The sequence below is a fragment of the Notothenia rossii genome, assembly GCF_949606895.1.
Source record: "Notothenia rossii genome assembly, chromosome: 5".
NCBI classification, from domain to species: Eukaryota; Metazoa; Chordata; class Actinopteri; order Perciformes; family Nototheniidae; genus Notothenia; species Notothenia rossii.
The window spans coordinates 45,098,410-45,116,554 of record NC_136903.1 but is presented as its reverse complement, the minus strand read 5'-3'; the positions used below and the strand labels follow the sequence as shown (position 1 = coordinate 45,116,554).

Sequence of the window (18,145 nt, the reverse complement as noted above, 5' to 3'; positions counted from 1 at the left end):
GGGGTCCCAGGGTGGAGGAAGAGGTGGGGTGTGTTTGAGGAGGTGAGCTTGAAGCCGGGGGGTGGGGCTTGCATCCAGCAAGTGAGCTCATTGGAACAGCGTTGTTGTTTTATCCTCCTACCGAGCGTGTAGTTTTTGGAAGGCATACGAGCCGCCGGCGGACAGCTCCCTCAGTTGCCCCTGACCGCCTCAGCAGAGAGGAGCCCCCCCACCCTTAACACCTTCACACACAAACACCAACCTGCCTCACTTACCCACAGGAATCATCCCTGGTTTTGTGAGTTTGCGGAGTCAAGGCTTGACTTGATTGTCCAAATGTGGGAAAACTTTACTCAGTGAGTTTTTGAATTTCTTATTTTTTCTTACTCGTCTGAACTCCGGTTCCCTTCTTGCTTTACTTTTTGGGTTGTTTTTCTCCTCCTCAAGCGACTTTGAGAAACAGTGGACTGACAATGTACAACAAGGACAACCTTTGAGAGAAAAAGCAGCACGGAGTGAAGAACAGTTGATGGAAACAGAAAGGTGTCCTAACCGGATTTGTTTTGTCTCTCTCTGTTTCTCCCTCAGCCATCCGGTGCTCCGGTGGAAAATGACCCTCTGGGCGGGCTGCCTCCTGGATGGGGTAAGTTTGCCGAACACAAGCTCCGGACAAATGTCACCTTCTTTGAGGATTTCTGACCTGTTATCAGAAGGTTCACTACTGTATTCAGATTGTATTCCTGATGGAGGTGTTGAAGTACATGTGGTCAGTCAGGATTCCTACCTTTTTTAAATAAAAAAAAAAGAAATGCTGGCCAGTATTCTGTTGGGAATTTGAATTACTTGTGCCAGTAGTCAACAGTGAAGCAATGCCATTTATCATAAAAAAACCTAATGCTCTTCAAGCTGGGCTTTATGTTTCTGCACACAGCTGTAAGGAAGTGAGGTTTGGGAGTATTGGTGCAAAATGTTTTCAGCATTTTCTCTTATCCACACACTCTGAGCACATATTTGATCACATCACACATCGACAGCCGAAACAATTCTTTTTCTGTGGCTTTTATTATTTGCCTTATTTATTGTAGTCCCCAGTGATCATTACATTGTTGGAATACTGGATGTAATGCCTATTGGTTCCTTTTCAACACTGCTCATGTTATGCCACTTCATCCCTATACACTGCCTCGGCCCTTAAGTCACAGATGACAGAGACTGTGTTGGGACTCTTCATCTTCCAACATTTCCCCAAATGAGTAATGTAATGGGATTCATGTAGATCACACACACACACACACACACACACACACACACACACACACACACACACACACACACACACACACACACACACACACACACACACACACACACACACACATCATTCATAAAGAAAAAGAAACACAGTTGGCAACCCCCATCAGCATTTTCTTAGACTTCATGTTCACTCACAGCCTCACTCTCTGCCCATGATGCCTTTTCAACATGTTGCGGTGCTTCGAGACAAAAACCTCAATTATCTCTCTGGCTCAGATCGGCTCCTCTGGCGCTCTTTGCATCTGTGGTTGCTTCCCTCGCTTTTCTTTAAGGCTCAGATTCCAAAAGAGAAGGAGAAGAGAGAAGAGGGAAAGATGGAGGAGAAGCAACATATATAGTGGTGAATGAAAGAAAACAAAAAAAGGGGGATGGGGGTTCAAACTGGATAGTATAGTGGGGGTGGAGGAGTAAGTAAGAGTTGCAATGTGAGCACTACTGTTTCTGGGCTCTCCACACACTCCTGTTAATGAGAAGAAGATGTGAGGGGGGGAGGGGGAGGATGGGGCACCAACTGCTCTCATGAGACCAGCGGCCTACCACACACACACACACACACACACACACACACACACACACACACACACACACACACACACACACACACACACACACACACACACACACACTTACCCCGGTGAGGTATTTAAATCAAGTCTCGGCAAAATATCACACAGACCTGCAGGTTTTCCATCAGGGTGGTGAGATATTTGTTTCTCTTAATCAGAAAAAGGAAGTGAGCAGAGTAGTTGCTGACAGAGACGCTGATCTTTTAGATTCTCCCGAGTTCTTTCACTATCTTCCAACTTTTCCTCCTAAGATCACAAATCCCATTACGCTAATTGTTTCCGCATGTTCTGTTTGTGTCCACAGAGAAGCGTCAGGACAATGGCAGAATTTACTTTGTCAACCACAACACACGGACCACACAGTGGGACGACCCCCGGACCCAAGGGTGAGAATTAGAAAAATAACTAATGTGTGTGTGTGTCTGCATGTGTTTGCCTGCTTTAGAGGGTGCGCTGCTTCTGGTGTTTGCTCGTACTGAAACAAATATAAATGTATCATACACAGGCAGTATGATGACAGAGGGATCCTTTACATTATGAGGTGTTTCTGACTTGGAAATAATTGAAGGAATTTGACAAAATCTCTGGAGCAGTCCATTCAAATAAAAAAAATAAGGACTTGAGCATGACAAACTTTATAATTAATGATGGACTGTTCAAAGCATTAAAAGAAAATTAGAAAGATTTGGAAACTTTTTAGGCTCTTATCCTACAATTTGATCATTTTCCTGGCATCACACTCTACTTCCTTTACGTTTAAACGCTGCCTGAGCTGAATGCTTTCCCTCACCTCACTCATTCTGATTGATCCTTTAACTTCTTGGTTAGTACATTTCACACATCTTCCTCAGGGCATCTTCTTCTGTAGAAGTGTTTCTGTAAAAGCTGTTAGTGGCCTCTGTTTGGGCCTCTCATTCGTTACATTGCACTAAGCAGTCACTCACAAACCCATTTACTGCTGCTCTGAAGGGATTTACAGAATACCCAAACTGTACTTACCATCTGTAGGCAAGGCCTTTTTACAAAATAGCACATTTCAACGCATGGCAATACAAGTGCTTTACACAAACAAAACAAGTAACATTTAGTTCAACAGAAATGCATTGTAAACAGACAATTCATTACATCAAAAATCATCAGTCATTAAAAGACGGGAAAAAAATACAAATTCTAACCTGCTAAAACATTTGATAAAAAGTAATACCTTTTTAATCTGGTCAAAAAATATTATTATTTATTTTAATATGCAGCCTGAATTTCTTCTAATTGGACGTATTTGTATATCCTCAGAACTGATTTAATAAGTATCACTGGGTATCTGGTTAGCTCTGTGAAATGTAATTCATTAGAGGCAAAAAGTGCAGCTAGGGTGGAACAGGAATTATTGGCCACACACTCTTGTGTTTATAATAGGATAACATTTAATATGGGCCTCTCTGGACTTTATTCTGAGTTCATCTCCAGAGTTTAGAAGTCGCCTGAATCAATCAAACTTCCCTCAGAGGAGACTATCTCCCCCCTGGCACGGCTGTGATTTAGTTCCAGGGCTGTAGATCCACAGGTTGGAGGGGAGGGGTGTTAGTTTCATCCCCAGGACGGGGCCCTGTGGCTGGGACCGTGCTCACTGCCCTCTCCCTGTTGCAGGATGATCAAGGAGCACCCCCTGCCCCCGGGCTGGGAGATGAAGTACACCGCCGAGGGAGTCAGATATTTTGTGGACCACAACTCGCGCAACACCAGCTTTAAAGACCCCCGACCCGGGTTTGAGTCAGGGTAAATATTCTCTCAGCCCTACTTCCTTCTTCCAAAGCAGCTTTTTTCGAAATCAAATTATCCTTCAGTTCTTGAATCAATAAGAACTAATAAAAAAATGTTAGCCAGTCAGTTTTATAATTGCACAATGATTTGCCTTAGTCGGACATAACTGCAATGCCAATATTGATCTAGAAACCTAGAAAAGGGTCAAAACTGTCTTAATCTAAACCACATCATCTTTTGATTTGACCTGCCTTTTTATTGAGCCTGTGTTTAATCCATTGTCTTTCATTTCTATTTTTCAATATACATTTGAGCCAGACAGAATAAATGTAACCCTCACAGGTATTTTAACATGAAGTCATATCTTCAACATGTTCATGCTAGTAGCTCTCTCTCTCTCTCTCTCTCTCTCTCTCTCACACACACACACACACACACACACACACACACACACACACACACACACACACACACACACACCTCTTCCCCTCAGCCTGTGGATGTTTGCCTAGCTTGAAGAAGTCTCGAATCCCACCGCAAAGTCAGGAGAATGTGCAGATGTGCATCAACTGATCCACAGCAGACGTGTGTGTGTCTGTGTCTGTGTGTGTGTCTATCTATGTGTGTGTCTGTCTGTGTGTCTGTGTGTGTGTCTATCTGTGTGTGTGTGTGTCTGTCTGTGTGTCTGTGTGTGTGTCTGTGTGTCTGTCTGTCGGTCTGTCTGTCTGTGTGTCTGTGTGTGTGTCTGTGTGTGTGTCTGTGTGTCTGTCTGTCTGTCTGTCTGTCTCTCTGTCTGTCTGTCTGTCTGTCTGTCTGTCTGTCTGTCTGTCTGTCTGTCTGTCTGTCTGTCTGTTCTTTTGGCACTCAAGTGTGTATTAGCTTGTGGAGTTTGTGTGTGTGTGTGCTAGAAGCCGTTTTCCTGCTGATATTCGAACATATTTTTAGCACGGTGGTCATGCAGGGCTCCTGAGTGTTTTCTACTGCAGCAGTGCGTGTGCCGCTGCGGTCTCCATTTCCTCAACAGACCGGGAAGAGCCTGGCAGCTAGGCCAGAATAAACCAGACACATTACAGGCCGCCGTCTTCTTCTCTCCCATCATTTCACTCTCTCTTCCCATCCTCCCATTATCTTTCTCTCCCTGCGTCTCAGCCTCGCTGCTGACTCAGCACATATCCTGTGTGTGTGTGCAGTGTGTTGAGCTTATACTAACACAGCTGCAGGCCCAGACTCACGCTGTCTTTGAGACTCAGACACAGCGAGTGTGAGAACAGAATAGGCACTGACCAGCAACACGGGACATGAGGCCTTCTTAAAGGAGAGTTCCATTTTTCTGATAATCAGAAACATGATGATTTGAGTCACTTTATCAAGACTGTCGTTTTGAATCATGATTCCCGAAGGGAATTTGCTCGAGCAGTTTAGAATTGACCAAATAACTCTCTTCCTTCTCTCCTTGTGTGTGTACAGGTCACGGCAGGGTGGCTCACCGGGAGCTTACGACCGCAGCTTCAGGTGGAAGTACCACCAGTTCCGCTTCCTGTGCCATGTAAGTGTGAAATGGAGTCTGACGCCACAACTAGACTCTGCCTGCACCTCTCCTTTATCTCTGTGTTGTGTGTATCACTGCGCTTTAAATTAACATAACATTTAAATGTTATTTTTTAATTAAGAAAATGTTCACCCTTAAATAGAGTGGTATCTAGCCATGAAGATAGTTTTGTCTGTATTTTCACCAGATTTAGTTTTATCAATTTTAAGGTTTTCTCCTCCCCTCCATAAAGTGGAAGTGAATGGAAGTCGTTGTGTATCCCTTTTTGAAACACTGTTATGAACACTTATTATAATACACAAAACACATTATATGTGGAAGTTTTATCGGTCCAAAAACATATCATTTTTCAATGCTCTGTGTGCCATAAACAAACCTCCATTCACCTCCATTGTGTTGGCTGGAGGCAGAAAACTCAGTGCTGAACAAATAGAACTACATCTGCCTGGCTAGATACCATAGAGGGGAAAAGCAGCATCAATTTGATATGTATCTAATAATATTGAGCTGCATATATTTACCATCTGCTATATAAAAGCCATTATGTACTGAATATACCCGCTTGAAGTACTCGCCCCTGTTCAGTATAGTAAGGGTGTTGTTAGCAAAGAAGTAATGGTAAAAATGTAATAAAGTTAAAGTTAGAGATGGGGGTTAAGTTAACCTGCAACTGTTAATGTCTTCAAATGTGTCATAAGGTCTTACTGACTGAGAACTGTTTCACAAATGATATGGAGTTATTTTTTTTCTCTCCCCAGTCCAATGCCTTGCCTAGCCATGTGAAGATCTCAGTGTCCAGACAGACTCTGTTTGAGGACTCCTTTCAGCAGGTCAGAGACAAACCCAACACATTGAAATGTGTTTAATTAATGTCCTCAAATGTTGCCTGTTGAAACGTGTTGTGTGCTTGTTAATGATAGATGTTGTTCTGTCATTAGATCATGAATGTGAAGCCATACGACCTTCGCCGTAGACTCTACATCATCATGAGAGGAGAGGAGGGGCTGGACTACGGGGGCATCGCCAGGTAAGAGCCACCACAAAACAAACGCACCTTCTTCCTCCCCCTATGAAGTGGTGTGAGGTGCTACAGCTTGTGATTGAACCCTTTTGTTTTTGTGATGGTGAGGGTGTGTTTCTCCTGCTCTTTCATCACTCTTCATCTCTGCTCCAGCTTCCTCCTACACTGCACCTCACTTTCAGACAGGAAACTCTTAAAGAGGCGTCGGGCATTACGTGGTGTTGAGATTTCTGCTTTTAAAACGTACTGTTGTCCAATTGATACACAACTCTTCACCTGAATGGTGTCAGGCATTTCTGTGTGTTGGATTGAAATCCTCCACACTCTTGCAACATCTCTGTCCTCCTTCCTTTACCCACCCATCCCATGTACCCCCCCCCCTGCTGTGCCAGATGTACCTCCTCTCTGTGTATGTTGTTAATTTTTCTGTCTGTGTTTTTCCTCATTTTTCTGTTTGGTTTTGCATTGTGTCTCTGTCTCCAGTGTCACGCCAGTGGTTTTACCCTATGGTAGGTGACATCATGCTGTTCTACCACAGGGTAGAACCACGGACGGGATGTTGCGAGGTGTCTGCGTCCGTCCGTCCATATCCCCCTCCCATAACCCCCCAGGGGAGGCCGGGGCGTTGGGAGCGTTTGGTTGTGGTGCTGCAGCTGGTGGTGGTGCTGCTGCTTCATTCTGTCTAACATGCAGTACTCCACTGTCTCATTGTGTCTGTTTTACTCTGTATTTATCCTTCATGTTGTGTGTTTGTCTCGGAGTTAATGAGGATAGGATGTGTGCAAATGTGGTTTGTATTCAAATAAATGCCACTATCCAAAGAAAAGAAAAGAAATATAATTTCTTGATAGCTGTTCCAAACAAGACTAAAATAAAAAACCTCTAGATTAGGAAACAGCTTTATACTACTTTGAGTTATAATTCTACATTTTGCTTATTTACTTTACGCTTATTCTTTTTCCAAAGGGTTCCAAATTAGGATCCACTCTGTGTGTCCTGATTCTTCATGGAAGTAGTACCTTTTATACTCATAAATAAAGTCTGGATCCTATTCATTAACATTACATATGGTTTGTTCAAATCAACCAAAACTCAAGTTCAAGAACCAAATGTACCAAATGTAATTCAGGATTTATTATTACAGGATTTGGAATCTTTCTTGGGAAGTCACATCAAAACTAGGTTTATTGAATATGTGTAAATGCTTAATATTGAAAATGAAAATATAAAATAAAATAATTTTACAAATGAAGAACTATTTTACTCGGTATGAGATAAGTTTTGACACTTTACTGGCACCAGCTCATCACATAAAAGCATGGTTCATTTAAAATACCATATTAAGTGATGGCAATGCTGAAAGAAATCTTGTGTGATGTTCAAACATGAGTGGACTTAATGAATGAATTCAGTCAACTCCTCCTGTAATATTATGTCAAAGCAACCTGGTAATAATGAAGGCAAAATGTAAGGCTTCTTAAGCTGGGAAATAGCTGGTAATATCAAGGAGAAGCTGCCAGTCAGATCTCAGCAGCTACAATTATCTTTATTTATTTTTTTATTATAATTACTTACAAATGTTTGGATCAGTTAGAGTTACTGAGTTAGATTGTGAGTGAAGTTGTTTGTTAATATCTCTAAACTGTCTTTGTGGATTATGTTCTGTCTTTGGTTTAAATGTTTTGTCAGATGTCTGTCTCCATCATCTGTTTGTCACATTTATTTCTGTTGTTGTTTCTTGTTCAAAAATTCACTTTGAATTGGGTCTCAGCTCATAGTGATGAAACTTTTAATGCATCTTTGAAGAAGATGAACTGTCATACTTCCTCATTTTAAACAGTAAAGTATGCCCTTATATATTAAAAGGAAAATTATCAAATGTGTGCATCACTTCCTGACATGTTGCCCTCTGAGGTCTGACCTGTCCTCTGGTGTCTCTGCAGGGAGTGGTTCTTCCTGCTGTCCCACGAGGTGCTGAACCCCATGTACTGTCTGTTTGAATACGCCGGCAAGAACAACTACTGTCTGCAGATCAACCCCGCCTCCTCCATCAACCCCGACCACCTCACGTACTTCCGCTTCATCGGTCGCTTCATCGCCATGGTGAGCTTCACTTAAGAAGACTTTCGTTCCTGTCATGCCTGGGATTGGATTTGCTTTCAGGGATGTTGACGTTCTGTAAAGCTGGACTGTTACAGTGGCTGTGCAGTCCGGATGCAGCGCTCCCATACTGACTCAATAAGACTGATCTATTCAATTCAGTTCTATGTTTAGGTCTCCACAAAAAATAATGTTTATACAGAGTTGCAGGTAACCAGTTTATATTTTATTTAATAATAGAGAACAATTGGTTTACAGCTTCGTATTTACTTATTTCTTGTGAAGAACAGAACATTTGTCCCAAAAACACATGTTTACAGTATGTACTGTTTGTACTATTATGTCTCTTTCTGGGATCAACTCCAGAAAGCTGTAGGTCCCAAACGCCGCACCCCCACCCCTCCTTATGCCTGCCACCCCAACCCTCACCCACACTATGACCTCACCGCCGCACCCAGCCCACACCCGCAGCAGCTGACTATATTTAGTACTAAAGTTCACTTTGCTGACGTCCCTTATAAAGATGCTTGGTCAACTACACAACCCTCTCACTGCCTCCTTTTTACCTTTCTACTTTCTGAAGGTGTGTGTGTGTTGGTTCATCACAGCTCTGAGGCCTTTGTGTTGTTTTAGCATTGAACAGCTCTGTCTGGAATGCGCGCACACACACACACACACACACACACACACACACACACACACACACACACACACACACACACACACACACACACACACACACACACACACACACACACACACACACACACACACACACACACACACTTTAACCCTGTGTGCCCACTCTGGCACACACAAACTAAGCAACAATGATCACTTGGTATTTGTGTTAAATGCACACAAGGGCTGTAGCTAGCGTAGTGTTTTGTGTCTGTATCCTAATTTGATCTAAATGTTGTCACAGGGTGTCCGCACGGTCTTAAAATGTATGGAAAGGGTCTTAAAAGGTATTAAATTTGACTTCAGGATTCCTGCATATACCCTGTGTCAGCTCCAGTGTCAGGCACAAATGCAGTGTGTTCAGCCTGCAGCTCCAGACGCGTGCATGCGTGCGTGTACGTGTGCCACGTGTCGGGACTCGCACCCCTTATGGGGACAAAATGGAGGTCCCCATGAGGTGAATCATTAATTTTAGGGTGAAGACTTGATTAGGGTTAGGCATGTCTTGATTATGGCTAAGGTTAGGATAAGTCTCCAGGAAATGCATGTAAGCCAATGTAATGTCCCCTGAAGTGATGTATTATACATGCTGTGTGTGTGTGTGTGTGTGTGTGTGTGTGTGTGTGTGTGTGTGTGTGTGTGTGTGTGTGTGTGTGTGTGTGTGTGTGTGTGTGTGTGTGTGTGTGTGTGTGTGTGTGTGTGTGTGTGTGTGTGTGTGTGTGTGTGTGTGTGTGTGTGTGTGTGTGTGTGTGTGTGTGTGTGTGTGTGTGTGTGTGTGTGTGTGTGTGTGTGTTTCCTGTTTCCTGTTTCCTGTGAGGTGACTGGCTGTTAAAACTTTTTCAGCACTGGAATGGGCACGAAAACATCAGCACAGGCCGGAGCAACTGAAACACTTTTATCATTTGTCAAGAACAAATCTGAACCATGTGTCACCATACAATAACACTATAGTATTACACAAGTGGCCAAATACTCCCCCCACTCTTCGACTTTATTAGATCCAGGGAGTCAAAGCTGCCATACATCTCCTCGGGTTGACTGCCCCAACACTGTTGTACTGCCTCTCTTAATGTTATCAGGTTGCTAATGTTCTCATCCTCCCCAGGCTTTGTACCACGGGAAGTTCATCGACACCGGCTTCACGCTGCCGTTCTACAAGCGCATGCTGGACAAGAAGCCCACGCTCAAAGACCTGGAGTCCATAGACCCCGAGTTCTTTAACTCCATCATGTGGGTCAAGTAAGTAATGCAGGATGGCTCATCTGTGTGATTTGCAAGTAGAAAGTGTTGGAAAATATTCATGAAGAATATTTTTTTGTCCTCATTTATTTATTTATTTTATAATTGAAACAAACAGCTGATCTCAGGTATGAAGGTCAATATAGAATCAGTCAATAAAATGTCGAAAAACTGAAATGACGCTTAATATTTACAAACAAATCGACAGGATCACGTACATGAAATAAACTCAAAGTATTTTTGGAATTGTATACACTAAATGTCAACCCTCTAACTCAGAAAATAAAAGAAGACATAAATAGATGGAACTTGATCCCAGTGCTGAGCTTTGAATCTCGAATAGAATCAGTGAAAATGAACATCCTACCTAGACTCTTATACCTTTTCCAGAATCTACCAATTGAAATCACAGACAAGCAGTTTAACGAATGGGATAAAACCATATCAAGGTACATCTGGCAAGGGAAGAAACCAAGGATTAGATTCTGTACTCTTCAACTTGCAAAAAACAAGGGAGGAGTAGCGCTCCCCTGCTTGAAGGACTACTATATATCAGCCCAATTAAGAAGCTTGTTCTGCTGGTGCAAGCCAGACTACAGAGCTAGATGGAAAGAAATTGAGAATAATGTATCAGGAGGAGTACCAATCGAGGCAAGGTTAGGGGATAAAATACATGTTAAAAACTTACTGGAAAAAGATAACCGCTGGATAAACCTCTCCTTAAAATTATGGTTACGGGTCCTTACCAGGAGTGACTTGCTAGAGGAAATTAAGATATTAAGATGGTGCTCACATGATCTTGATTTCACCCCGAGCAAGCTGGATAAAACATTTAAAGATTGGGCCAAACGTGGCCTTACTTCATATTGCACATTTTTCCGCAAAGGAACCATGTTTGATTTTCAAACACAAAAAAAACGATATGGATTGAATAACGGTGATTTTTTTAGATTTCTACAGGTACGCCATTATTTAAATAGTTCCCTGTCAGACAGCCAGAAGGCCCTTGAAAACCCTTTTATTAATAGTTTTCACCAGTGCATACACATCAGACACAGGGATGAAAGTAATCTCAAAACTTTACCAAGCTCTTCAAGATATTAAAAAGGAAAATATTTTCTATATAAAACACAAATGGGAAAACAAAACCAAAAAAACCATCCCTGATGAAGCCTGGACAAATTACTGTACTTTTCAATGGAAGATCTCGAGCTCAGGCACCGACAGGATGTTTAGTCCGAAGATGCTGAGCAGGTACTTTTTCAGACCTGCTCAGTCATCATCTAGGGCCCCCCAGCTGCTGGAGGAAATGTGGTTCTCAGCCAGCACATCACTACCATTTGTTTTGGGCTTGCCCTTTAATAGTAACTTTTTGGCAAAAGATCCATATCGAAATTGAAATAATAATACAGGAAAAAATCCCTTTAAACTGGGACGAATTTCTATTTGGGCTCGTACATTCAATCCCCACAAACTCCAAAACAATTATTTGGAATTCTTACTGTTGCAGCAAAAAAAGCAATAACTAGAAAATGGCTCAAAGCGGATATCCCTTCTCTTGACAACTGGTACGACAAAATCCATGAAATCTATTTTATGGAAAGAATCACCTTCTCAATGAGGCTTCAGGAAAACACATTTGAAGAAATATGGAAAAAGTGGAGAATTTACATATCCCAAAGACGACCATCCCTTTTTTGACTGTTTCTATACACCGATTGAATGTATATGTATAGATGTGTATGTATGGTCACACGTATGTGTGTATGTGTATTGAATGTATATATGTATGTTGATATGTATGCATATGTAGCCTACATGTGTAGACATTTGCTATTTCAAACAACCCCTGTGTACTTTTTCGTTTTTTAAATTTTACTTTGACTCATTTTGTTTGCTATTTCATTTGTCACTTTCGGGTCTCTAAAAATATATGATTTGAAAAACTGTACTTGTACTATAATGTGACCCCAAATAAATAAAAAAATACATTAAATAGTTAAATAATCCACAAATCAGAAAAATAAAACAGATTTGTTTTTAAAGTATAGGATAAAGCTTACAAATAACAAATACATCATTAATACTCATACCTATATTCATAAAGCGACCACAGGATCATTATTATTATTTTGTGTTCTGTAACTTAACATTTTTCCCATTAATCGTCAAAACATTTATTCATTTATTATCCTTACATTTCATTTACCAGATGTTTCCATTCTGAATGTTTTCATGTATTATCTTATAATCAGTTCCTTGTAATTTGTTTAATAATTGCAGCTCTTATAAAGTAAGTATCTACAAGAAAGATACGTTTTATAAGATTTCTTCTTTTTGATTTCATCTGGTGTTTTTTCAAGTAATAATAAAATAGGTTCTTATTTAGAGAAATACTGAATAGTTTCTCAGAAGCTCCTCATAGCTTTACATTACCAAAATACATGACTATGGTTTGCTTTCTGTTCACAGCATTCTCTCCAGCCTTTTGAAGTCATTTTGAATTTGTGGTGTCTAAAAATACCACATTAGAATGTTCCATGTGTAAAAGCATGTTTATAAAGGTCCCTGAACCTGGAGAAGTGAACATACCAGAGGAAGCGTAGCAGCTGACTTCCTGCAGGAAGCAGACACTGCTGTAAATTGTCTCTGTGTGTGTTTCCAGAGACAACAACCTGGAGGAGTGTGGAGTGGAGCTTTACTTTGCACAGGACATGGAGATCCTGGGGAAGGTGTCCACCCACCAGCTGAAAGACGACGGAGAGAATGAGCTGGTGACGGAGGAGAACAAGGAGGAGTACATCAGGTGGGTGAACAGAGGCAGCCGCTGCCGCTACCACAGAGACACAGATCAGACATGCTAACATCAATTAGTTCAGCGTTAACACAACGTTTATCTTTCTCCCTCAGCCTGCTGACAGACTGGAGGTTCACCCGGGGGGTGGAGGAGCAGACCAAGGCCTTCCTGGACGGCTTCAATGAAGTGGTTCCTCTGGAGTGGCTGCGCTACTTCGACGAGAAGGAGCTGGAGGTGAGGAGGAGCACCAGCGTGTGGAACAGGAAAAACTAACGGCAAAAATCCTTTTAAAGTCAGAAGAGGAGTAATGAATGAAAGGATTTAGAACACACTCAAATCTAAAGTAATTATTACTGATTGGTTGATTTTCAGCATATTTCCTCTCATATTAAATACACTCAAATGAAAGATAATGGACTATTTATCTTCTGTATGTCATACAAACATACAAATCTGATTATAAAAGTCATTGGAACATAGCAAACATAGACACATAAATAAACTGAGTGAGGTAAAAATAGGAAAGGCTTCTAGAAAAAAGTAATTTTGTAAAAAAAGAACTCTACTTGGTTACTTATCAAGAGTCTGGGGTTATGTGAACTAAAAGCAGCATCCGCATTAGTGATGGGGTGAGAGAGGAAGAGGGAAAAGTTATCATTCCTTTGATACTGACTGTCCTGATGGAGTGCCGCAGGAATGAGTCCTAACATCTGGAATGAGTCCTAACATCTGGAATGAGTCCTAACATCTGGGAATGAGTCCTAACATCTGGGATTGAGTCCTAACATCTGGATTGAGTCCTAACATCTGGATTGAGTCCTAACATCTGGATTGAATCCTAACATCTGGAATGAGCCCTGACATCTGGGAATGAGTCCTAACATCTGGAAATGAGTCAGCCTTTGACCTCTGGTAGTTGAAGTGTCCTGTTGTTTGTTACAGCTGATGCTGTGTGGGATGCAGGAGATAGACATGGCCGACTGGCAGAAGAACACCATCTACAGACACTACACCAAGAACAGCAAGCAGATTCACTGGTTCTGGCAGGTACGGACACGCACGCACACACGCACGCACGCACACACACTTTGTTGAATGGTGTGTTCAGTGATTGATGGAGGTGTGTTTCTGCAGGTGGTGAAAGAGATGGACAACGAGAAGAGAATCCGTCTGCTGCAGTTTGTGACGGGAACGTGCAGACTGCCTGTCGGAGGCTTCACTGAGCTCATAGGTACACACACACTCCCCACTCTCCTCACTGTTAGGTTTGACATTTTGCATATCCCAGCCTTCCAATTACTGATACTATCCAACGTTTCATTAATGGCATCCTCAGTCAGGGCAACAGAAAAACTGGAATGAATAGGAGGATGAAACGAGTATCTCTGTTAAAAAGAGAGGACTTGTAAAACATGTTGTACTGATGAAGTTAGTACTATGGAAGTTCCTTATTTTAAAATGTAGTGTTTGAGCAGTTTTACTAGACCACAGGCAAATTCAACAACTTTAAATATTATTTGAATCCTGGCTTTTATATAATAATTTCCCTTATGAGAATGTATGGTAAGCATTAGAACAAGTGCAATTGTTTTGTAAGACCATTATAATAAAAATAAATTCAAGCTTAAATGAATTGAAATCACTTTTTTCCTTTGTGCAGGAAGTAACGGTCCCCAGAAGTTCTGCATAGACAAGGTGGGGAAGGAGACTTGGCTTCCAAGAAGTCACACATGGTGAGTTTATCCTTTAGGAAATGTTCTTGAAGACAATAGGAAGACTCAGATACAATGAACGGGCAGCTTTAAGATTATCTCTGTTTTTTCCAATGATGTGCTGCATCTATGTAATATATGTAGATGGAAGCAATATGACACAAGTGGATAATGAACTGACAAACACCATGGTTCATGTAACAACTTGGTTGCAACAATGCTGTTTGCCACTAAATATTTGTAAAACAGTATGCATCTTCTTCACCAAAACAAAGTCCTCTTGTGTTGCGCCAGATGTTTTTGTATCAGGGGAGAGGCTACAGGTGGGGTCACAATACAAGTACCTCGGATTCATGATTGATTCAACACTCAATTTCAAGGCTCAGGTTAAAAAAGTATGTAATTGGGTCAAATTCAGTCTGTCGAATTTTAGGTTCACTGCCCAATACTCCAAAAATACAACTTGCTAAGCTGGGAAAACCTCATTAAACATTCAAATGCTTGCCTTTTCTACAAGATTGTCAACGGCCTTACCTCACCTCCTCTTAGACAGTTTATTAACATACGCACAACTGCAACTAGGGTAACAAGAGGTGCAGCGAGAGGAGATTGCATTATTCCACTCAGAAAAAGTTCTTTCAGTCAGTGTTCATTTTCTGTTAAAGCTGCAAAGCAATGGAACTCAATCCCACCTCCAATCAGAGACCAGACCACATTCACTTTATTTAAATCAAAACTCAAAATATGGTTAGTGAGGAATCAGCTCTGCCAACACTGACCCAATCTTCTGCTCCTTACAACCCACTGCCTGTGTTTTAACATGTTCCTTTGTTTTGTTTGAATGTTCTGTATTTTAAATTGTTTTATTTAAGTATCCCAGTAATGTCTGTTGCATGTTTTAAATGTATTGTATTTACTTGTTTTAAATGAAATGTGTTTTAGGTTGACTTTTAAAATCTGTCCAGGGACTACAGATGAAAAATAACCTCTTGGCTAACTCTGGCACATTTACAGAAATGTTCATTAATGTGCACTGTCCCTGTTAAATAAATAAATACATAAATATTCCTGTGAATTCCTTTTGTGAAGGAAGGTCCCATATTTACATTTCTTAAATAATCATTTAGGTCTAGGTGCTTTTTAAAATACTGTTAAAGTATCAAAACGCTCCATCTACAGAGAGATGCACACGGTGTACATTGAGAAAGTGCCTTTAAACGGGCCAGGACTACCTTCAGGTTGTGAGCTACCTCTTCATAACCAACACTGTTCAAAGACTACTTTTAGGCATATCAACTTGTTCTATAAAACACACAGAAGTATTCAACTGAAAATGAGCATAATATAAATGTTTAACTCTGTATCCAACAATTACAATTAATGTATAAGGAGTTAATTTCAGGATTAAAATAAAGATGATAAAATAAAAAGGGTCTATAAATTGTATAAAAACTGGTTTGATTTCATGAAAAAGTCCCTTAAATTCGGAAGTGTCTTGGCCCTCCTTCTGAATCAGGTCACTTAATGAGACGTCCACAGTTAGGACAGAATAAGGGGATAGGGACACATCTTGTAATGTGGAACCGTTCATCTGAAGAACAGTTGACTGTATTCAGTATTTCACCGATGTCACCGTGTATGGACATGAAGACTAAACCTCTGTCTGCTCCTCAGCTTCAACCGTCTGGACCTGCCGCCCTACAGGAGCCTGGAGCAGCTCCGCGAGAAACTCCTGTTCGCCATCGAGGAGACGGAGGGCTTTGGACAGGAGTGACGCAGGAAACAAACACATTTAAAGAAGGACAGTCCATTCAATGGGATCGTTTTTTTTGTCATTAATATTATTACTTTGCATTTGTTAATCACCAGGCTGAGAAATCGTGTGTGTGTGTGTGTGTGTGTGTGTGTGTGTGTGTGTGTGTGTGTGTGTGTGTGTGTGTGTGTGTGTGTGTGTGTGTGTGTGTGTGTGTGTGTGTGTGTGTGTGTGTGTGTGTGTGTGTGTGTGTGTGTGTGTGTGTGTGTGTGTGTGTGTGTGTGTGTGTGTGTGTGTGTGTGTGTGTGTGCTTACATTAATGCCATTGTGTATATGCATATAATGGTGTGAATGTATGAGGGTTTGACAGGAGGGCGCATACAGAGAATTATATTTGACTTGTCTCACCCATCACACTCACCTCTACTCACTGCTTAGAAACGCACCAAAAACAGATTCAGAGACTCACTACAACACAACAGCTCCCCGCTAATGCAGTATAACATATCTACCAGAGAGAATTACCTTTTTTAACATTGTAATGAGACAAGAGAGACAACAGAGTGAGATAAAGAGAGGCAGTGAATGAGTGCATGTGTGTGTCTGTACACGAGACAGAGCCGTTATCATGAACTAGTGCTGCTCTGTCCCAGAGGCTTCAGAGAAGAGTTGTGATTTTATTTCTATATTTCTGCTATTACTTGTGAAATTCAGCGTTTTTCCTCTGTACATAACTAAAATAAATCAGATTTCAATCTTGAGCTGTGTTCATGCTTTCTTTGGAGAGACATTTTGTCATGATAAGTAGGAGCTCTACACTCACAGCTGGCTGGTACCGGGTTGGACCCCTTTTGTCTTCAGAACTGCCTTAATTCTTCGTGGCATAGACTCAACAAGGTGCTGGAAACATCCCTTAGAGATTGGCAATTCTGCTGTTAAAATTGTTGATAAAAAAACATTAAATAAGATGAGAACAAATGAATGATCTTTTTATTGTCTATCCATTTTTACTATTCATTAAATGCCATTAGGTAATTTTCTTCCAAAGTTGAGAGCGACACACAGAAATGGTTACGCTTGTCGTTCAAAACGGTTGAAAGGTCCTAGAGAAAGGAAAGGACTGATAGTGGTTAGAAGTATTGAAAGAACTTTAAAAAGTTCAAATCTGCAGCTCAATGGTGGAGTTCTCCCTGCATGTGGTCAGCAACTCAAAGCCATGCACCCCCATCCTGGAGAGCACAGAGAAACTGCCTCTGACAGATGGAGAGGGTACTAGGAACTACATCTTCCGCCGGTGTCGTCTTAGTTTGTCCGCAGAAGAAATGACGGCAGTTTGGAGCAAATTTAGTTTCTACTTTTGCGTAAGAGATGTGAGACAGAGTATGATCCAGGAGCACAAAGAGCCTCATTGTTCTCAGGCTGAGCTGCAGCCAGACAGCAGAAACACAGAGTTAGGAGGTGCTGCTGACGCAATCCAGATCTGCTCTTACTGCAGGTAATAAGCAGGCAATGTGTTGCACACACACTCTATTCCAACATTTGAAATGTGTGCATTTGTGCTCTTTACCATTCATCATATCCAAAATGCATCTGTATTTTGGGACATTTTGGTATTGTACATTAAAAACCTCATATTAATGATGCATATAGTAAATAAAATGATCTGTATTTATTTC

At 41.2% G+C, this 18,145-nt stretch overlaps 1 protein-coding gene across 4 annotated transcripts in view; it reads left to right on the top strand.

Moving 5' to 3' along the window:
• The window catches only part of wwp2 (WW domain containing E3 ubiquitin protein ligase 2), a 72,295-nt gene extending 55,065 nt beyond the window's left edge, over positions 1-17,230 (top strand). For 3 of the 4 annotated variants that reach the window (XM_079681868.1, XM_079681869.1, XM_079681870.1), the window contains exons 11-24: positions 568-622; positions 2,164-2,245; positions 3,504-3,632; positions 5,085-5,163; positions 5,925-5,996; positions 6,105-6,193; positions 8,131-8,290; positions 10,074-10,207; positions 12,873-13,013; positions 13,118-13,238; positions 13,947-14,051; positions 14,139-14,235; positions 14,665-14,737; positions 16,391-17,230. In XM_079681868.1, coding sequence (XP_079537994.1) covers positions 568-622; positions 2,164-2,245; positions 3,504-3,632; positions 5,085-5,163; positions 5,925-5,996; positions 6,105-6,193; positions 8,131-8,290; positions 10,074-10,207; positions 12,873-13,013; positions 13,118-13,238; positions 13,947-14,051; positions 14,139-14,235; positions 14,665-14,737; positions 16,391-16,490 — 1,437 coding nt within the window. In that variant the 3' untranslated portion in view covers positions 16,491-17,230. The remainder of the gene's footprint in view (positions 1-567; positions 623-2,163; positions 2,246-3,503; positions 3,633-5,084; positions 5,164-5,924; positions 5,997-6,104; positions 6,194-8,130; positions 8,291-10,073; positions 10,208-12,872; positions 13,014-13,117; positions 13,239-13,946; positions 14,052-14,138; positions 14,236-14,664; positions 14,738-16,390) is intronic. The other variant, XM_079681871.1, reaches the window with a different exon arrangement.
• Positions 17,231-18,145: the final 915 nt, after the last annotated feature.